This window comes from Papio anubis, chromosome 17 (assembly GCF_008728515.1).
Source record: "Papio anubis isolate 15944 chromosome 17, Panubis1.0, whole genome shotgun sequence".
NCBI lineage: Eukaryota > Metazoa > Chordata > Mammalia > Primates > Cercopithecidae > Papio > Papio anubis.
This window is the reverse complement of record NC_044992.1, coordinates 70,445,486-70,467,535: the sequence shown is the minus strand read 5'-3', so window position 1 is coordinate 70,467,535 and position 22,050 is coordinate 70,445,486. Positions and strand designations below refer to the sequence as shown.

Below are 22,050 nucleotides of genomic sequence, written 5' to 3'. Positions count from 1 at the left end.
TCTCTACTAAAAATAAAAAAAAATTAGCCGGGCATGGTGGCGGGCGCCTGTAGTCCCAGCTACTCAGGAGGCTGAGGCAGGAGAATAGCGTGAACCCGGGAGGCAAAGCTTGCAGTGAGCTGAGATTGTGCCACTGTACTCCAGCCTGGGTGACAAAGCAAGACTCCGTCTCAAAAAAAAAAAAAAATTAGCTGGGCATGGTGGCGAGCGCCTGTCATCCCAGCTACTTGGGAGGCTGAGGCAAGAGAATCACTTGAACCCAGGAGGTGGAGGTTGCAGTTAGCTGAGATCATGCCACTGCACTCCAGCCTGGGCGATAAGAGTGAAACCCCATTTCAAAACAAAAAAAAGTAGTTGAAAATCAGTGTTATCAGAAGGTCAGTAGAATGCTTTCTCATCACATCTATGTCAGTTTAAGGGGAAGACCTAGTCTGTCAGTGCCTGAGCCTCTTTCTTTATGAAGCAGGAAAGAGGATCTGCTCTTACGACCTCATAAAGGGGTCGTGAAAAGGCCAGTGTCAGTGCCAAGGAAACGCTTTTAGCCTTTTGGCAAATGATGTCATTTAATACAGCATCAACATAACCTTTCTTGGTACAAGTTGGAGTGTCACTCTCAAAAAACCATTTGTCATGACATCAGGCATGCTCCCATTCCATCTGGGTTTGCTTATTGAAACTCTTCAAGGGGGGCAAAAAGCAGCCTCACCGAGTGCTGGGAAAATGCCATTCTTCGCCTGGGGCAGCAGGTGTGTTCCTGAAAGGCTGTGAGTAAATCAGATGTTGAGAATGCAAACTCCTCTGGCCCATGGCGTTATGTCCTAATTCCTGAGGTGCCTCTCTGCTCTCATTGCCATCAAGTAGACAATATTTGATTAAAATTCCTGGAAATTTGGGTTGGGCGGAGTGGCTTATGCCTGTAATCCCAGCACTTTGGGAGGCCGAGGCAGGAGGATTGCTCGAGCTCAGGAGTTTGAGACCAGCCTGGGTGATAGAGCAAGACCTCGTCTCTACTAATTAAAAAAAAAAAAAAAAAAGCCGAGCATGGTGGCACGCACCTGTAGTCCCAGCTACTCGGGAGTCTGAGGTGGGAGGATCACTTGAGCCTGGGAAGTTGAGGTGTAGCCCCAGCCTGGGCAACAGAGTGAGACCCTATCTCAAAAAAATAAAAAATTCCTGGAAATATGCAAAAGTCATGGTCCTTCATGGTGGTCCAGAGTCATGCAGAGGTACAAAAGCCCCTCCCCAGAGATTCAGAAATGACCTCATTGGGGCAGGGGGGGTGAGGGGACAGAGGTGTTGTCTGAGGATGTCACGCTCCCGATGACAGTCTTGTGCCCACCTGCTGTGATCTGCCACACTAAAAGTTGAGTGACTCCAAAGAATCACTTTGCTATAAAAAGTCTTTTTCTTTTCTTTTCTTTTCTTTTTTTTGAGATGGAGTCTCACTCTGTCACCCAGGCGGGAGTGCAGTGGCGCCATCTCAGCTCCTTGCAACCTCCGCCTTGCGGGTTCAAGGGATTCTCCTGCCTCAGCCTCCCAAGTAGCTGGGATTACAGGCGCTTGCCACCACGCTCAGCTAATTTTTGTGTTTTTAGTAGAAACGGGGTTTTGCTACGTTGGCCAGGCTGGTCTCAAACTCCTGACCTCAAGCAATCCGCCCACCTCAGCCCCTCAAAGTGCTGGGATTACAGCCATGAGCCCTGAGCCCAGCTGTAACGGTCCTTTTCTAATCCATGCAATTTGCACTTCCCGGTCCTCTTTGGTGCTGGCTACACCCCGGATACAGATTGTGCCGCCCGCAGCGTTCTGGATGGGAACGAAATTCCCCGACTGTGCAGCCTCCCTCTGCTTACATGTCCTCCTCCTTGTCTTTCCAGATGTTCAAAGGGCCTGAGAAGGATATAGAGTTTATCTACACGGCCCCCTCCTCGGCAGTGTGTGGGGTCTCGCTGGACGTTGGAGGAAAGAAGGAATATCTCATTGCAGGTGTGTATGAGTGGGGCCATCAGCCGGAGGCTCACACCGAAGTGGGGCTGTTCCTAGACGCCTTCCAGGGCTCGTTTCCCAGGCTCGAGGAGTGGGGAGGTGGAGTAGCTAAGGAACAGTGAGGCAGGGTACGGAGCCCTGACACTGAACGGTGCCCTCTCGGCCCCTTCCTGTCAGAGAATGCTAGTGAATGTTCACCTACCTGCCAATTTCCTAGGAAATCTGAGATTGGTAGATAAAAAAAGTGAGCATTTTTGCCTTTTGCTCCTAAAAGGGAGGCGTGTGCAGGATGCTGGAGATGTGCAAGGCAGAGAAACCCTTTCTGCCATCGGGAGGGTGGAAAGCTTGCGTGACATCTGTTGATACTGTGCACGAGACCTGTTTGACTTATTCATTCATCTATCTCCTTTTTTTATTGTGGTAAAATACATGTAACAAAATGTAGCCATGTTAATCATTTTCCTTCCTTCCTTCCTTCCTCCCTCCCTCCCTCCCTCCCTCCTTCTTTATTTTCTTTCTTTCTTTCTTTTCTTTCTTTTCTTTTTGAGACAGAGTGTCGCTCTGTCACCCAGGAGGGAGTGCAATGGCGCAATCTCAGCTCACTGCAACCTCGGCCTCCCGGGTTCAAGAGATTCTCCTGCCTCAGCCTCCCGAGTAGCTGGGATTATAGGCACGTGCCACCACGCCCAGTTAATTTTTCTATTTTTAGTAGAGACAGGGTTTTACTATGTTGGCCAGGCTGGTCTCAAACTCCTGACCTCAGGTGATCCACCCACCTCAACCTCCCAAAGTGGTAGGATTACAGGCGTGAGCCACTGCGCCCGGCCAGCCGTTTTCAAGTGTACACTTCAGTGGCATTAGATATATTCGCTGTTGTGCAACCATCACCACCATCTATTTTACCTCCATTTTACTTTCGGTCTCTGTGGATTTGACTGCTCTAGGGGCTTCACATGGGTGGAACTCTGCAGTGTTTGTCCTCTGTGGCTGGCTTATTTCAGTAGCATGATGTTTTCAAGGTTCATTCACGTTACAGCATATATCAGAATTTCCTTACTCGTTTTTTTTTTTTTTTTTTTTTTGAGACAGTGTCTTGCTCTATTGTCCAGACTGGAGTGCAGTGGCGCGATCTAGACTCACTGCAACCTCTGCCTCCTGGGTTTTTTTTTTTTTTTTTTTTGAGACGGAGTCTCGCTCTGTCGCCCAGGCTGGAGTGCAGTGGCCGGATCTCAGCTCACTGCAAGCTCCGCCTCCCGGGTTCACGCCATTCTCTGGCCTCAGCCTTCCGAGTAGCTGGGACTACAGGCGCCCGCCACCTCGCCCGGCTATTTTTTTTGTATTTCTTAGTAGAGACGGGGTTTCACCGTGTTAGCCAGGATGGTCTCGATCTCCTGACCTCGTGATCCGCCCATCTCGGCCTCCCAAAGTGCTGGGATTACAGGCTTGAGCCACCGCGCCCGGCCTGCCTCCTGGGTTTAATTGATTCTCCTGCCTCAGCCTCCTGAGTAACTGGGATTATAGGCACGTGCCACCACACCTGGCTGATTTTTTTTTTTTTTTTTTTTTTTTTTTTTGTTTTTGTTTTGCTCTGTTTCCCAGGCTGGAGTGCGATCAGGACTCACTGCAGCCTCAATCTCCTGGGGTCAAGTGATCCTTTCGCCTCAGCCTCCCAAAGTGCTGGGATTGACTACAGGTGTGTGCCACCACACCTAGCTAATTTTTTGATTTTTTGGTAAAGAGTAAGTCTCACCGTGTTGCCCAGGCTGGTCTTGAACTCCGAGGTTCAAGCAATCCTCCTGCCTCAGCCTCCTAAAGTGCTGGGATTATAGGCGTGAGCCACTGTGCCCAGCCTATATTTTTATTCCTAAATAAAATGATTTCCCCTTACTTCCTTCTACCACCTCCCCGCTTGCCCAGTGAGGCTAAACCACAGGAGGCTGGGACAGGATTCCGAATCTCAGCACTATTAACATTTGGGGATGGACTGTTCTTTGTTGCGGGGGCCTCTGCCTTGTACATTATAGGATATTCATCTGCATCCCTGGCCCCCACCCTCTACATGCCATAGCACCCGCTCCAGTTGCGGGGTCTCTGGACATTGCCGCATGTGCCCAGGGGAGGTGGGGGAGGTGGGGTAGGTTGCCCCTGCTTGAGAACCACGGGGCTCAAAGAGCTTCCTGCAGTGATGGAAACGGTCTCTGCACCACCCAGTCCAGCGGCCCCCAGCCCTGTGGCTCGTGAGCACCTGAGATATGGCTCGTGCAGCCGAGGAGCTGAATTTTAAATTGTGTTTCATTTCAAGTAATTTTAGTTTAAATGTAAACAGCCACATGTGGCCAGCAGCCGCAGTCCAGCACGGCACTGACTCAGCCTGTTAAGGAACATTATTCCCCTCCTCCCTGAGGAAGTAGGAATCTGATCACAAACTTAAGAAAAAAAGAATAAACAAGGCCTGGTGCAGTGGCTCACGCCTGTAATCCCAGCACTTTGGGAGGCTGAGGCGGGCAGACTGCTTGAGGTCAGGAGTTCGAGACCAGCCTTGCCAACATGGTAAAACCCTGTCTGTACTAAAAATATAAAAATTAGCTGGGCGTGGTGGCATGTGCCTGTAGTCCCAGCTACTCAGGAGGCTGAGGCATGAGAATCATTTGAACCCGGGAGGCAGAGATTGCAGCAAGCTGAGATCACACCACTGTACTCCAGCCTAGGTGACAGAGCAAGAGCCTGTCTCACAAAAAAAAAAAAAAAAAGGGAGAAAGAAGAGACAAGACAACTCCCCTAGCCTGGTACTATATTTTGTTCCAAAAGGCAACTGTCATCATAAACATACACTCTGGATCCAAATATCCATGATTGGGGGATTTTCTTCTGGTTTAGGTGACATGTACTTTCTTTCCCTTCTAAAAATCAACATGTGCTTAGTGGGCACCTTTTAGATGCCCAGCCCCGTGTTAGGGACAATGGAAGATTCCCACAGTGAGATCTTTGGCTCCTGTCATCATGGAGTACACAGATGTTTCGACTGGGGAGCCTGGAAAACAAAGCAGAGAAAATAGACAGATTTTGCTTATGGGGAATTGTGAATTGTGAATAGTGAGTGAATGCTTGGAAGGTGCAAAAGGAAGAGACTCTCACAGGTCCAAGGGTCTAGACAGACTTACTGCTGGGAGAAGGTGGTGTCCTTGCCTGTGGATGGGGAGGACGTCATTGCAGGGAGGAAGATGCAGGGGTGTGAGTTGGGCGGGGAAGACTCCTGTTATCTCCCCTTTGGTAAGATCTTCCCTCCCTTCCTTAACATGCTCACAGCTCCTGCTTTGCTGGGTATCTCGGTCATCAGGACTTCTGTCCCTCTCCTTGCGGATAATAGGAGACTTTTCCCCCCTTTTAAGATGTATTTCCGGACTTCCTAAAATGTTTAATTATGAGCACTTCTTATTCTTATTCTTATTCCGAGAGAGTCTCCCTCTGTTGCCCAGGCTGGAATGCAGTCGTGCAATCTTGGCTCACAGCAACCTCTGCCTCCTGAGCGATTCTCGTGCGTCAGCCACCCAAGTAGCTGGGATTACAGGTGTGTGCTACCGTGCCTGGCTAATTTTTGTGTTTTTGGTAGAGTCGGGATTTCACCATGTTGGCCAGGCTGGTCTCGAACTCCTGGCCTCAAATGACCCGCTTGCCTCAGCCTCCCAAAGTGCTGAGATTACAGGCATGAGCCGCCGTGCTTAGCCTTGAGCACTTATTTTTTTTTAACAGCTTTATTGAGATATAAGGCACACTCTATTCAATTTATCCATTAAAAATGTACAATTTGGGCTAGGTATGGTGGCCCATGCCTGTAATCCCAGCACTTTGAAAGGCCGAGGTGGGAGAATTGATTGAGGCCAGGAGTTTGAGACCAGCCTGGGCAACATAGTGAGACCCAATCTCTACAAAAACTAAAAAAATTAGCCAGGCGTGGTAGCATGTGCCTGTAGTCCCAGCTTCTCAGGAGGATGAGATAGGAGGATCGCTTAAGCCTGGGAGTTTGAGGCTGCAGTGTCATACCACTGCGCTCCAGACTAGGTGAGAGCAAGACCTTGTTTAAAAAAAATTCTACAATTCAGTGGTTTTGTTTTGTTTTTTTGTTTTTTTGGAGAGAGAGTCTCACTTTATCCCTCCAACTGGAGTGGAGTGGCGCAGTCTTGACTCACTGCAATCTCTGCCTCCTGGGTTCAAGCAATTCTCATGTCTCAGGCTCCCAAGTAGCTGGGATTATAGGTGTGTGCCTCCACGCCTGGCTAATTTTTGTATTTTTAGTAGATACGGGGTTTCACCATGTTGGCCAGGCTGGACTTGAACTTCTGACTTCAGGTGATCTGCCTGCCTTGGCCTTCCAAAGTACTGGGAGTGTAGGCATGAGCCACCGCACCTGGCGTACAATTCAGTGGTTTTAGTATATTCACAGAGTTGTGCAACCATCACTACAGTCAAAAAGAAATCCTGTATTCTTGAGCTATTACCCTCCTAACCCCCACTTCCCCTTCCCCAGCCCTAAGCAGCCACTGGTATACTTCCCATCTCTATCGATTTGTCTATGCTGGGCTTTCCTAGGAACAGAATAATATGTATGACCCTGTGTAACTGGCTTCTTTCGTGTTTCCAAGGCTCATCCATGTTACAGTGTGTATCTGAATTTCATTCCTTTCTATGACTGAGCATTCCATTGTATGGATGGACCACATTGTGTTTATCCTCTCATCATTTGATGGGCATTTGGGTTGTTACCACCGTTTGGCAGTTGTGAAAAATGCTGCAATGAACATTGGTGTGTGAGATTTTGCAGGGACCTGTTCTCATTTTTCCTGGGTGTATCCCTGGCAGTGGAATTAGCGGGGGGTGGGGAGGGGTTGAGTGACTTTAGGTTTAACCATATGAGGAGCTGCCAGACCGTTTTCTAAAGCAGCTGCACCATTTTACATGCCCGGTATTATCTATGATTTTTACAATAAGAAAAATAAAATCAAATGGAGAAGGGTAAGGGGACAAAAATCTCCTGTGGTGCAAAGATCTTACTAGCTAACTAATGCCCTCAGAAAAACACAGAGGAGGCAGAAGAGCTGGGGTGGCTGCACAGCACGCAGAGTGGCGCGTGGCAGAGGGATGGTCTGCAGTGTGGCATTCGGGGGCTGCTGCAGCTGTGCACAGAACAGAGCATGGGAGGAAATTTCCCAGCGTGTTAGCACCTGCTGTCTCCTTTTCAGTTCTTTCCTATATTTGTTAAACCTTTAAAATTGTGGCATTTATTACTTTTGTCATCAGAAGAATAAAATCTAGAGAGAGGAGAAAGGAGACAAAATCCCCCATGGTGCAGGGAACTTACTTCCAGTTGTCTGCATCCTCTTTTTCTTCCTATCCAGAGGGAACAGCCCTTAAAGTAAGTCCCAGCAGTCCCAGCTCAGTTTCCTCACACTGCCCTCTAGGGGCTTTCCGGCCAAACTGCAGAGCTGCGGAAGGATGAAGGGTGGGGATCCCATGTACAGATGGCCTCTTGGGTACAAAAGCGACCTTGGTCTGAGCCAGCACCGGTCTCCAAACATACCCAGCTGAATCCTCGCCCATGCTGAGGCTCTCTGTTTGTTTTTGTTTTTGTTTGAGATGGAGTCTCCCTCTGTCGCCCAGGCTGGAATACAGTGGCACAATCTCGGGTCACTGCAATCTCTGCCTCCTGGGTTCAAGCAATTCTCCTGCCTCCAAGCAATTCTCCTGCCTCAGCCTCTCAAGTAGCTGGGATTACAGGTGCCTAACACCACACCCAGCTAATTAATTTATTTATTTATTTATTTTATTTTTTATTTTTTAGACAGAGTTTCGTTCTTGTTGCCCAGGCTGGAGTGCAATGGTGCGGTCGCAACTCACCACAACCTCCACCTCCCGGGTTCAAGCGATTCTCCTGCCTCAGCCTCTCAAGTAGCTGGGATTACAGGTGCCCAACACCACACCCAGCTTATTTATTTATTTATTTATTTTATTTTTTATTTTTTAGACAGAGTTTCGCTCTTGTTGCCCAGACTGGAGTGCAATGGTGCGGTCTCAACTCACCACAACCTCCACTTCCCGGGTTCAAGCGATTCTCCTGCCTCAGCCTCCCGAGTAGCCGGGATTACAGGCATGCACCACCATGCCTGGCTAATTTTGTATTTTTAGTAGAGACGGGGTTTCTCCATGTTGGCCAGGCTGGTTTCCAACTCCTGACCTCAGGTGATCTGCCCGCCTCAGCCTCCCAAAGTGCTGGGATTACAGGCATGAGCCACTGTGCCTGGCCTAATTTTTAGTATTTTTAGTAGAGATGGGGTTTCACCACATTAGCCAGGCTGGTCTTGAACTCCTGACCTTGGGTGATCTGCCCACCTCAGCCTCTCAAAGTGCTGGGATTACAGGTGTGAGCTGCCGCACCTGGGCGGCATTAAGTACATTCACAATGTTGTGTAACTATCACTATCTATTTCTAGAAGCTTTTCATCATCCCAAACTGAAACTCTGTCCCCATTAACCAATAATCCCCTATTCCTCTGTTTGCCCAGCCCCTGACACCACCTTTCTACTTCATCTCCATGAATTTGGCCATTCTAGGCACCTCATACAGGTAGAGTCATATACCTCCTTCCATAGATGAAGCGTTGCGCTTAGCATGATGTCCTCAAGTTCATCCATGTTGTAGCATGGATCAGATTTTATTTATTTATTTATTTATTTATTTATTTGTGAGACGGAGGCCACAAAGCCCAGGCTGGAGTGCAGTGGTGCGATCTTGGCTCACTGCAACTTCTGCCCCCCAGGTTCAAGTGATTTTCCTGCCTCAGCCTCCTGAGTAGCTGAGGTTACAGGCACACACCACCATGCCCAGCTAATTTTTGTATTTTTTTAGTAGAGATGGGGTTTCGCCATGTTGGTCAGGCTGGTCTCAAACTCTTGACCTCAGGTGATCCGCCCACCTCGGCCTCTCAAAGTGCTAAGATTACAGGCGTGAGCCACTGGGCCCGGCTGGCAGATTTTATTTCTTTTTACGTGCATACATTTTAAAGTTTCCAAAATATGTAATACTCTTCTCAGTTGAATTCTATATACGTTTTCAAATTGTTAACATTTCCATTAACTTTAAAACTCACATACTACTTAGTATCTCAAGGAAGAGGCACGAGGTTTTGATGAGGACACAGAACTAAAGGTGCCAAGTGTGAACAGTTTCTTGCATAAAGAAAATAAATAAATGGGCCAACCATAGTGGCTCACACCTGTAATCCTAGCATTTTGGGAGGCTGAGGCAGGAGGATGGCTTGAGGTTAGAAGTTCAAGATCAGCCTGGATGATATAGCAAGACCCTATCTCTATAAAACAGGGAGAGAGGGAGGAAGGAAGGAAGGAAGAAAGGAAGGGAGGCAGGGAGGAAGGGGGAGGGAGGCAGGGAAGAAGGGAGGCGGGGAGGAAGGGAGGGAGGGAGGAAGGGAGGGAGGGAGGGAGGGAGGGATGAGCTGGGTATGGTCATGTGCACTTGTAGTCCTAGCTACTTGGGAGGCTGAGGCAGGAAGATCCCTTGAGCTCAGACATTTGAGGCTGCAGTGAGCTAGGACTGCACCACTGCACTCTAGCCTGGGTGGCAGGGCAGGACCCTATCTCTATTTTAGAAGAGAAAAAGACAACAACTAAGCGTCATGAAAAAATGTGAGGAAATACAACGAGATGCCCAAGTGAAGGCTCTGAAAACACACCTGCTCGAGTTCGAATGTGTTCCCTGACACCTGACTCGTTAATGTCCTTGGCCAAGTGACTTTACCTGTCTGTGCCTCCCATGCTGAGCCATACGTGGGGAACAACGACAGTAGTATCTGCCCCACGAGGGGTTGTTGAGAGGGTGAAAGTGGGAGTGGGAGACCACAAGTGAGGATCACAGAGATGCTGGTTGTCTTGTTCAGGCCTTACTCAAGGGTAGCTGATCATTTTATTTCCTACATTGGGGTTGACAGTGACCCAAGCATGTAGCACAGCACTGCATGAAAAGCTGGCCAGTCGATACAGAATTACGCTGAAGGTCTAAGGAGAGCTAGGGCAGCCTGTAGCAGAATGAGCGTGAAGGCTCTGTTGAAAGGGCGTTGCTCCCTGGATCTGTGGCAGGATCCTCGGTAGAAAGCTGACATTGAAAGATTTTGAAGAGCTTTAGTTAAAAAGTTAAAAACAGCCCAGCGCAGTGGCTGACGCCTGTAATCCCAGCACTTTGGGAGGCCGAGGCGAGTGGATCGCGAGGTCAGGAGATTGAGACCATCCTGGCTAACACAATGAAACCCCGTCTCTACTAAAAATACAAAAAATTAGCCAGACATGGTGGCGGGTGCCTGTCATCCCAGCTACTCAGGAGGCTGAGGCACGAGAATCGCTTGAACCCGGGAGGCGGAGGTTGCAGTGAGCCGAGATTGTGCCACTGCACTCCAGCCTGGGTGACAGAGCAAGACTCTGTCCCCCCAAAAAAATAAAAAATAAAAAAACCAACGTTGGCAAGGCTGTGGAGTAAAGGGAACGCTTAGAGGCTGTTGATGGGAATGTAAATGAGTTCACCTACTGTGGGGCACACTTTGGAGATTTCTCAACTGAGAACGCAGCCAGCATTTGACCCAGCAATCCCACTACTGGGTATATACCCAAAGGAGAATAAATCATTTAATGACACTGCACCCATATACTCATTACCACATTATTTGCAATAGCAAAGACATGGAATCAACCCAAGTGCCCATCAGTGGTGACTTAGATAAAGAAAATGTGCATATATACCATGAAATACTACACAGCCATGAAAAAGAAGGAAATCATGTCCTTTGAGGCCACACGAGTGCAGCTGGAAACAATTATCCTAAGGGAACTAATGTGAAAACAGAAAACCAAATACCACATGTTCTCACTTATAAGTGGGAGCTAAACATTGGGTACACATGGTCATAAACATGGAAACAAGAGACACTGGGGAATACAAGGAGGTGGGAGGGAGGAAGCCGGGTAAGGGCTGAAAAAATACTACCTATTGGGTACTATGCCCACTACCTGGGCGATGGATCCTTTCGTATTCCAAACCTCAGGGGCACATAGTATACCCGTGTAACAAATGTGCACATGGACTTCCTGTTTCTAAAAGTCAAAGTTAAAGATTGTGAGACCTGCCCAGTGGCCAGCTGGCTGTGTATCTTCTCCACCAATGAGGCTGCATTACTTCATCCTCCTCTCCCTGGGAGGGGGAGCAGGGCTGGGGCCATTAATGGCCACAGTGGCTGACTCACCTCGTGGCGAGAGGAGCCTCTCTCATCTGACTTCTTTCCCAGCCTTGGTCAGATGACTCCACACTGAATCTGGCATTTATTTCCTGAGGCAGGAACCTAGATCCAGTTTGCCTTGAGTCAGGATAGGCCCTTGATCCAGGGGCTAACCAGAAATCACAGGGCACAGTGAACCACTCAGCTCGGGCTGACTGTGGCCGGTGAGTGCCCGCATGGCCTGAGCAGGCCACCTCCTCCGGGGCTGATGACTCAACCTCACGTGTGGCGTCGGGCACCAGGAGACTCATGCAGAATTGGCCCTGTAATTTTCTTCCACATTCCTCTTCTCCAAAAGGAAAAATAAACATACAACCCTTCGTTACAAATTTTAATTCCTGGTTTTCTGTAACCAAGACTCATGCCTTGCTTTTCTCCAAGACAGACATAAGCAGAACAGGCAGATGCTCATGATGTGTACGTCCAACCAAGTCTTAATCAGACCAGAGGGGGGCCTCTCTTAACATTGTGTTTTTTTTTTTTTTTTTTTTTGAGACAGAGTCGCTCTGTTGCCCAGGCTGGAGTGCAGTGGCGCGATCTCGGCTCACTGCAAGCTCCGCCTCCCGGGTTCACGCCATTCTCCTGCCTCAGCCTCCCGAGTAGCTGGGACTACAGGCACCCACCAGCACGCCTGGCTAATTTTTTGTATTTTTAGTAGAGACAGGGTTTCACCATGTTAGCCAGGATGGTCTCGATCTGCTGACCTCGTGATTCGCCCGTCTCGGCCTCCCAAAGTGCTGGGATTACAGGCGTGAGTCACCGCGCCCGGCCCTCTCAACATTTATACATGACAGCCATGTTCACGTTAGCCCAATAACTAGGACTATTGAAAAGATACAATTTTTTGGTTGGACGTGGTGGATCACTTGAGGTCAGGAGTTCAAGACCAGCCCAGCCAACATTGTGAAACCCTGCGTCTACTAAAAAATACAAAGATTAGCCACGCATGGTGGCGCACACCTGTAATCCCAATTACTTGGGAGGCTAAGGCAGGAGAATTGCTTGAACCTGGGAGGCAGGTTCCAGTGAGCTGAGATGGCACCACTGCACTCCAGCCTGGGTGACAGAGCAAGACTCTATCTCCAAAAAAAAAGAAAAGATATAATTTTCACTTCATCTCTTCTTCCTGCCATTGCTTATCTTTTGAGGAAGCCAGAATTGGTGGTAAAAGGCCAAAAGAGAAAATGGAAGGAAAAGGCAGAATGTGAAGCAAATTATTAGAACAAGCACGGGTGTGTCTCATGAGTAAACTTATTGAGCAATTACTATGTGCAGGGAACTGTGGATTCAAAAGGGTTAAGACACAACCCTTACCCTCTATATTTACTCTCTGATTAAGGAGTGAGATGCAGAAGAAAGGCAAATCTAATATAAAGTGGGAGTTGATGCTGGTCAAGTGATACATACAGTGGAAATCACCATAGAAGTTGGGAAGCCAGGATAGAGCTTCAGCCTGTCTGTAGTGGTAGGTGTCCAGGTTGGACGGGGAAGGGGCTGCAGTATATCTGTAGGGGCACCAAATACCAGAATCAAGCAGGATACAGCAATGGGCTCCTTCCCATCTGTCTATTTTGCTCCTTCTTGATCTATTCTGAACTCACAGAAAATAGCTATCGGTCTAGTGGGGAAAGTTATATGTCTAGTTTTTATTTATTTATTTATTTTTTCTTTTGAGACAGGAGTCTTGCACTGTTGCCCAGGCTGGAGTGCAATGGCATGATCTTGGCTCCTTGCAACCTCCACCTCCCAAGTTCAAGCAATTCTCCTGCCTCAGCCTCCTGAGTAGCTGGGATGACAGGCATGCACCACCACCCCCAGCTAATTTTTATATTTTTAGTAGAGACGGTGTTTCACCGTGTTGGCCAGGCTGGTCTCGAACTCCTGACCTCAAGTGATTCGCCCACCTTGGCCTCCCCAAGTGCTGGGATTACAGGCATGAGCCACCATGCCCAGCTGGTTTTGAATTGTTTAAGGCCACCCAAACATTTACCTTGTGAAGTTATAGGATTTGGAATAAATGTTACAGGAGTAATTCTGTTTTCTCATCCTGTTCCGCACCTGGAATGTCACATAAGTCTAAACAGAGAAAAGGACCTGAAGGTAAAGGAACAGCTAGAACAGGAAGTGCGAGCATAAGAATTCAAACCCAGGGAGCTGGCGCAATGAGTGCACCGTGCCCAGGACAGTGGAGGCCACTTGTGCCTGCTTGAAGTCCCAGGCAAGCCATCCACATTTCCATGGCATAGGCGTGCGGTCGGCAAGCTGCGTTAGTCCTTCGCTGGGCTGCGTTTCTATTAGCGGATCCTCTGAGGCTGCTGCTGTACTGAGATCATTAAGTCAGATGCGCTTAAACGTTGTCAAACAGAAGTGCTTAGGGCAGAGCCTGAGGCTCTGCTTCTCAAAGAATTGCCTGTCAGTCTCTGCCAGGGGCAGGTGCTCATCAGTGACACCTGTGTCTCTTCACAAGGTGCTGTTGTAGCAGAAGGAATGAGGTGTTTTTTGTTTTCTGGTTTTTTTTTGTTTTGTTTTGTTTTGTTTTGAGACAGAGTCTTACTCTGTCACCCAGGCTGGAGTACAGTGGCATGACCTCGGCTCACTGCAAGCTCCGCCTCCTGGGTTCAAGTGATTCTCCTGCCTTAGCCTCCCGAGTAGTTGGGACTACAGGCACCCACCACCACACCCAGCTAATCTTTTGTATTTTTTTTTTTAATTTTATGTATTTATTTGAGATGGAGTTTTGCTCTTGTCACCCAGGCTGGAATGTAGTGGCATGACCTCTTCTTGCTGTAACCTCCGTCCCCTGGGTTCAAGTGATTCTCCTGCCTCAGCCTCCCAAGTAACTGGGATTACAGGTACCCACCACCATGCCCAGATAATTTTTGTATGTGTAGTAGAGATGGGGTTGCACCATGTTGGCCAGGCTGGTCTCAAACTCCTGACTTTGAGTGATGTCCCTACCTCAGCCTCCCAAAGTGCTGGGATTACAGGCATGAGCCACCGTGCCCAGCCTGAAAGATGAGTTTCTATTTTATTTATTTTCTTTTTTGAGACAGAGTCTCACTCTGTCGCCCAGGCTGGAGTGCAGTGTTGCAATCTTGGCTCACTGCAGCCTCCACCTCCGGGGTTCAAGCAGTCCTCCTGCCTCAGCCTCCTGAGTAGCTGGGACTACAGGCATGCATCACCATGCCTGGCTGGTTTTTTTTTGTTGTTATTGTTGTTGTTTTTGTATATTTAGTAGAGACGGGGTTTCACCACGTTGGCCAGGCTGGTCTCGAACTCCTGACCTCAAGTGATCCGCCTGCCTTGGCCTCCCAACGTGCTGGGATTACAGGCATGAGCCACCACACCTGGCCTAAGGGATGAGTTTTTTAATGATTTCCATAGCTGTCATTAGGTTCTGTCCGCCCCTGGAACATATTCCTTTGTTCTTTTCCTCTTGCTTGGAAAACGCCAAGGCTGTTGCCAATGTAGTATCTTCAGCAAAGGAAGGAGGCAGCTGAGTCAGGAGCCCAAAGTACAGAAAAGAGCCACAGCTCATCATGCCTGATGAAGGGAATTCAGAGCAGATTCCTAATTTTCAAAAATTCCATTCTTTGGCTCTTTGTAATGGAAAAATGCAGAATTATAAGTTTAAACTCAAATGGGAGAAACACCTGTGAATTAATATTTTGTGAAAAACAAAACGGGAAACAATACAATCTACATACTGCATGATGTTTTGTGTGTGAAGATGCATATGTAAGAGAATATTGGCCGGGCGCAGTGGCTCATACCTGTAATCCCAGCACTTTGGGAAGTCAAAGAGGGAGGATCACTTGAGCTCTGGAGTTCAAGACCAGCCTGGGCAACATAGTGAAACATCGTCTCTATCCTTTTTTTAAGAATAAAATTTAATTTAAAAGAATATTGGGGCCAGGCATGGTGGCTCATGCCTGTAATCCTGTAATCCCAACACTTTGGGAGGCCGAGGTGAGGGTGTCACTTGAGCCCAGAAGTTGAAGACCAGCCTGAGTAACACAGCAAGACCCTGTCTCTACAAAAAATATATATAGAAAAAATTAGCAGGGTGTGTGGTGGTTCACACCTAGCTATTCGGGAGACTGAGACGGGAGGATCACTTGAGCTTGGGAGGTCAAGGCTGCAGTGAGCTATGATCATACCGTTGCACTCTGGCCTGAGTGACAGAGCAAGACTGTCTCAAAATCAATACTGGAATATTGGAAGGAAATACATCAAAATGTTTGCTATGGGTAATGAAAGTGGGGAAGTTTTTTCTTGATTGTTTCCTACGTTTAAGTTTCTGTCAGTGAACATGCGTTATGGCTTTTTTTTTTTTTTCCCCCACTTTTTATTTTTTTGAGATGGAGTCACCCAGGCTGGAGTTCAGTGGCGCCATCTCGGCTCACTACAACTTCCGCCTCTGGGGTTCAAGAGCGATTCTCCTGCCTCAGCCTCCCCAGTAGCTGTGATTACAGGCGTGTGCTACCACACCCGGCTAATTTTTTGTATTTTAGTAGAGAGGGAGTATCATGTTGGCCAGGCTGGTCTTGAACTCCTGACCTCAAGGGATCCACCCACCTCAGCCTCCCAAAGTGCTGGGATTACAGGAGTGAGCCACCGTACCTGGCCACCCATTATGTTTGAACTCAGACTAGACAGTGCGCAGTGTTGTCACAGCAAAATCCCAGCACCCCTGCGCCGGGTGGAGGAGCTGGGCAGGAGGACTTGTCCCTCGCTCTGAGCTTGGTGATCCCATCTATCCGCAGGAAAGGCCGAGGGGGACGGCAAGATGCACATCACCCTCTGTGACTTCATCGTGCCCTGGGACACCCTGAGCACCACCCAGAAGAAGAGCCTGAACCACAGGTACCAGATGGGCTGCGAGTGTAAGGTAAGCAGGTCCCGTCTCTGCTGAGGCATCGCCTCCTCCCACTATCTCCAGATGGACAGCACATGAATTCAGCTCTGTTACTTGCCCCTTCCAGAAAAAGGAGCTGTATGGGGAGTTTTGGTCCCTGGCTTTCCAGAGCCTCTTAATCCCCGGGTTCTGATTTAAGACCAGGCTCTGGGAAGGCAGAGTCATCCCAGGAGTGAGGCTGTCTGGCTGGGGACAAAGCCTTTGGCCCCTAGTCCCTGGAGAGCCCTGAGACACATCTCTGTCAAGGGATGTCTGGAGGCCGGGCGCCATGGCTTATGCCTGTAATCCCAGCATTTTGGGAGGCCGAGATGGGCGGGTTACTTGGGGTCAGAAGTTGGAGATCAGCCTGGCCAACATGGTGAAACCTGTCTCTACAAAAATACAAAAATTAGCCGGGTGCGGTGGCACACGCCTGTGATCCCAGCAACTTGGGAGGCTGAGGCTCGAGAATGGCTTGAACGTGGGAGGTGGAGATTGCAGTGAGCCAAGATCGCGCCACTGTACCCCAGCCTGGGTTGACAGAGTGAGACTCTGTCTCAAAAAAAAAAAAAAAAATGGAGGGGGATGTCTGGAAAGCTAGGAGATTTGAGAGTAAGGCATGAATTCAGCTCTGTTACTTGCCCCTTCCAGAAAAAGGAGCTGTCTGGGAAGAATATGGTCCCATGGATCATTTTCTATAAATGCAGAAGTGCAAACCCTTGTGTGCCTTGTGAGAGGGCACTGCAGGCCTCATGCTTTTTCCAACATTCCCAACATTGTCACACCTGGGTCGGTGTCTACGAGTGGGGTGTGTGTGTTGAGAACACCTGCTCCTCTTCAAATGAGCTCGGAGGCTGTGCCAGGCACAGTCGTAGCAGCCCGACGCTTAGATGTGGCTGTGGAAGGCGAGATCACCACCTCCAGGCTCCCGGGCTGGCTCCTACCCTGTGGGCTCCTAGCACCCTATCCCCACCTTGCCCGCCGGAAGCATTGCTGAGTGCCGGGCACCTGCCACCCTGGGCCACTCCCAGCGAGTCTGGGACCAGTAGACTCTGGCGAGGCCGTGGGGATTGGCCTTCCCTGGGGAGCTGCCTGGGGCTGCCCTCCCTCCTGACGGCCACCAGCCCCTTCTCAGCATGTTCAAAACAGGAATTCTAAACTCATAGTCTCCAGCCACACATATGTTAAGCAAAACTCCTCTGTGCCCAGCGTGAAATCAAAAGCAAGTTCTTCCTTTTTCTTTCCATGGGGGCGGTGAAGGCGGTCATCCTCTTGTAGCCTCGGGTTCCTTTGCCAAATTGCGAGTTGCCTATGACCTCAGGGCTCAGCCTTGTGAGCAGTTCCCAATTCCTGGCCTTTTCACTGGGCTGGAATCTGTCTCCAGGAAACCCAGGCCCTTTTATTGTTACTATGTCCCCCAGAGGGCAGGGCCAAGCCAGGCCATTCTCTCATGCTCAGGAAGGTAGAAGATGGCCCAAAGGGAAGCACACCTGCAGCAGGAGGGGGGCCACGGTGGGCGGGGCACAGCTTCCCTGCAGGTAAGACCCCCTCGCAGGCCAGCCGCCTGCCCCTGCAGGAGCTGTGGGTCTCGGGAGAGGCTGCCATCCCTGCACACCGCAAGTAGGCACATTGCTGGGTTCTGGACATGCCCCCAGAGCAGCCTCTGCCCACCCCTTCCTGGGTCCCTGACTCCATCCCCCTCTGTGTGCCCCTCCCCAGATCACGCGCTGCCCCATGATTCCATGCTACATCTCCTCCCCGGACGAGTGCCTCTGGATGGACTGGGTCACAGAGAAGAACATCAATGGGCACCAGGCCAAGTTCTTCGCCTGCATCAAGAGAAGCGACGGCTCCTGTGCGTGGTACCGCGGCGCGGCGCCCCCCAAGCAGGAGTTTCTCGACATCGAGGACCCATAAGCAGGCCTACAACACCCCTGTGGCCAACTGCAAAAACAGCCTCCAAGGGTTTCGACTGGTCCAGCTCTGACATCCCTTCCTGGAAACAGCATGAATAAAACACTCATCCCATGGGTCCAAATTAGTACAGTTCTGCTCCCCGCTTCTCCTTTTAAACACGGTTGTGGGTCTGGAGGGAGACATGGGTCCAGGGTCCTCATCCCATCCTCCCTCTGCCAGGCACTGTGTGTCTGGGGCTTCGATCCTTGGGTGCAGGCAGGGCTGGGACATGTAGCTTGCCTCCCAGTCCCTGCCTTGGCACCGTCACAGATGCCGAGCAGGCAGCACTTAGGGATCTCCCAGCCGGGTTAGGGCGGGGCCTGGAAATGTGCATTTTGCAGAAACTTTTGAGGGTCATTGCAAGACTGTGTAGCAGGCCTACCAGGTTCCTTTCATCTTGAGAGGGGCATGGCCCTTGTTTTCTGCAGCTTCCACGCCTCTGGCCCTAGTGTAACACTCCCTGCCCCTGGCAAGTGCCCCCATCACCCCGGTGCCCACCATGAGCTCCCAGCACCTGTGGCTCCCCCTACATCCAGGGACAGCCTGGAACCAGCGGCTTATTCTTGAAGGAGCCCCATCAATCCTATTAATCCTCAGAATTCCAGTGGGAGCCTCCCTCTGAGCCTTGTAGAAATGGGAGCGAGGAACCCCAGCCTCAGCTGAGTCTTTTTGGTCTCCTGCACCCCCTGTCCACATGCTTCCCCAGCCTGCAGGGGGAATTGGTGAGGTCCTGTCCTGAGGCTGCTGTCCGGGGCCGGTGGCTGCCCTCAAGGTCCCTTCCTGAGCTGCTGTGGTTGCCATTGCTTCTTGCCCGTTCTGGCACCAGGCACCTGGATTGAGTGGCACGGCTTTGCTTTATCTGGGCTTGTGTGCAGGGCCTGGCTGTGCTCCCCATCTGCACGTCCTGAGGACAGAAAAAGCTGGGTCTTGCTGTGCCCTCCCGGGCTTAGTGTTCTCTCCCTCAAAGACTGACAGCCATCGTTCTGCACGGGGCTTTCTGCACATGACGCCAGCTAAGTGTAGTAAGAAGTCCAGCCTAGGAAGGGAAGGATTTTGGAGGTAGGTAGCTTTGGTGACACTCTCACTTCTTTCTCAGCCTCCAGGATACTTGGGCCTGTTTTAAGAGACATCTCCTTTTTCTAACGATGAATTCTCAGATGATAGGTGAACCTGAGTTGCAGATATACTAACTTCTGCTTGTATTTCTCAAATGACAAAGATGACCTAGCTAAGAAACTTCTTAGGGAACTAGGGAACCTATGTGTTCCCTAAACATGGTTTCCTGAAGCCAGTGATATGGGGATTAGAATAGGAAGAACTTTCTCGGTAATGCTAAGGAGAATCTCTTTTGCTCCCACCTGTGTTGTAAAGATAAACTGACGATATATAGGCACATTATGTAAACATACACACGCAATGAAACTGAAGCTTTTCGGCCTGGGAGTGGTCACCTTAGCCTGTTCTATTCAGTGGCAACCCCAAAGCACCTGTTAAGACTCCTGACCCCCAAGTGGCATGCAGGCCCCATGCCCATCGGGACCTGGTCAGCACAGATCTTGATGACTTCCCTTTCTAGGGCAGACTGGGAGGGTATCCAGGAATCGGCCCCTGCCCCACGGGCGTTTTCATGCTGTACAGTGATCTAAAGTTGGTAAGATGTCATAATGGACCAGTCCATGTGATTTCAGTATATACAACTCCACCAGACCCCTCCAACCCATGTAACACCCCACCCCCGTTCGCTTCCTGTATGGTGATATCATATGTAACATTTACTCCTGTTTCTGCCGATTGTTTTTTTTAATGTTTTGGTTTGTTTTTGACATCAACTGTAATCATTCCTGTGCTGTGTTTTTTATTACCCTTGGTAGGTGTTAGACTTGCACTTTTTTTAAAAGAGGTTTCTGCATCGTGGAAGCATTTGACCCGGAGTGGAACGCGTGGCCTATGCAGGTGGATTCCTTCAGGTCTTTCCTTGGGTTCTTTGAGCATCTTTGCTTTCATTCGTCTCCCGTCTTTGGTTCTCCGGTTCAAATTATTACAAAGTAAAGGATCTTTGAGTAGGTTCGGTCTGAAAGGTGTGGCCTTTATAGTCGATCCACACACGTTGGTCTTTTAACCATGCTGAGTAGAAAACAAAACAGGTTAAGAAGAGCCTGGTGGCAGCTGAGAGAGGAAGCCGCTCAAATACCTTCACAGTAAATAATGGCAATATATATATAGTTTAAGAAGGCTCTCCATTTGGCATCGTTTAATTTATATGTTATGTTCTAAGCACAGCTCTTTTCTCCTATTTTCATCCTGCAAGCAACTCAAAATATTTAAAATAAAGTTTACATTGTAGTTATTTTCAAATCTTTGCTTGATAAGTATTAAGAAATATTGGACTTGCTGCCGTAATTTAAAGCTCTGTTGATTTTGTTTTCCTTTGGAGTTTTGGGGGAGGGGAGCACTGTGTTTCTGCTGGAATATGAAGTCTGAGACCTTCCGGTGCTGGGAACACACAAGAGTTGTTGGAAGTTGACAAGCAGACTGCGCATGTCTCTGATGCTTTGTATCATTCTTGAGCAATCGCTCGGTCCGTGGACAATAAACAGTATTATCAAAGAGAACGTGGGCTCTCTGTGTGTGGCTGTATCCTACATTCAGAACGGCCACTTTCTAGCTCAAGAATGGGAATCAGCCCCTGCAAGGAGCCTTTCCTGTCCAGCGGGAGGGGGGCGCCCTGTGTCCTCCAGAGAAACAAGGCCAGTGAGCTCTGAGTCAAATGTGGGATGCAGACTAGGTGCAGTGGCTCACGCCTGTCATCCCAGCACTTTGGGAGACTGAGGCGGGTGGATCGTTTGTGTCCAGGAGTTCGAGACTAGCCTGGCCAACTTAGCAAAACCCCGGCTCTACAAAAAATAGGTGTGGTGGCATCTGTCTGTGGTCCCAGCTACTCAAAAGGCTGCGATGGGAGGATCACTTGAGCTGTGGTGGCAGAGATGGGACAGGTAAAAGCAAATGTGGTTTTCTTAGGTGGATGAAGAGGCAGAAGCATAGGACAGGGTCCCCCTCATTCAGCACGTTTTATTATAGAGAAACGCAGAGCCATGCACCTGTCTCACAGCTTCAACACTGAGGGCTTCATGGCCAGCTTTAGACCTACCCTCAGTCTTCACCCACCTGCCCGAAATTATTTGGAAAAAAAAATTCCAGGCATCAAACAGTCTCATTTATCAATATTCCAGTACGCATGTTTAAAAAATAAAAACTACTTTTTTTTTTTTGAGATAGTCTTGCTCTGTTACCCAGGTTGGAGTGCAATGGCACAATCTTGGCTCACTGCAACCTCCACCTCCTGGGTTCAAGTGATTCTCCTGCCTCAACCTCCTGAGTAGCTGGGATTACAGGCACCCGCCACAACACCCAACTAATTTTTGTATTTTTAGTAGAGACGGGGTTTCACCATGTTGGTCAGGCTGGTCACGAACTCCTGACCTCATGATCCGCCCGCCTCGGCCTCCCAAAGTGCTGGGATTACAGGCGTGAGCCACCGCGTCTGGCCAAAAATTAAAAACTACTTTTAAAACCTTTTTTCAGGCCGGGTACAGTGGCTCACACCTGTAGTCCCAGCACTTTGGGAGGCCAAGCTGGGCGGATTGCTTGAGCCCAGGAGTTCAAGACCAGCCTGGACAACATGGAGAGACCCCAACTCTACAAAAAATACAAAGATTAGCTGGGCGTGGTGGTGCATGCCTGTAGTCCCAGCTACTCGGGAGGCTGAGGTGGATCACTTGAGCACAGGAGGTGGAGGTTGCAGTGAGCTGAGATCGCACTACTGCACTCCAATCTGGGTGACAGAGTGAGATCCTGTCTCAACAAAAACAAAAAATCCAA

At 49.4% G+C, this 22,050-nt stretch overlaps 1 protein-coding gene across 2 annotated transcripts in view; it reads left to right on the top strand.

Annotated features, from left to right (window-relative positions):
* TIMP2 (TIMP metallopeptidase inhibitor 2) overlaps window positions 1-20,783 on the top strand; it is a 71,828-nt gene extending 51,045 nt beyond the window's left edge. For both annotated transcript variants that reach the window (XM_003913522.3, XM_009191371.4), the window contains exons 3-5: window positions 1,878-1,986; window positions 16,085-16,209; window positions 17,935-20,783. In XM_003913522.3, the coding sequence (XP_003913571.2) occupies window positions 1,878-1,986; window positions 16,085-16,209; window positions 17,935-18,132 (432 nt within the window). In that variant the 3' untranslated portion in view covers window positions 18,133-20,783. The remainder of the gene's footprint in view (window positions 1-1,877; window positions 1,987-16,084; window positions 16,210-17,934) is intronic.
* The last annotated feature ends 1,267 nt before the right edge of the window (window positions 20,784-22,050 follow it).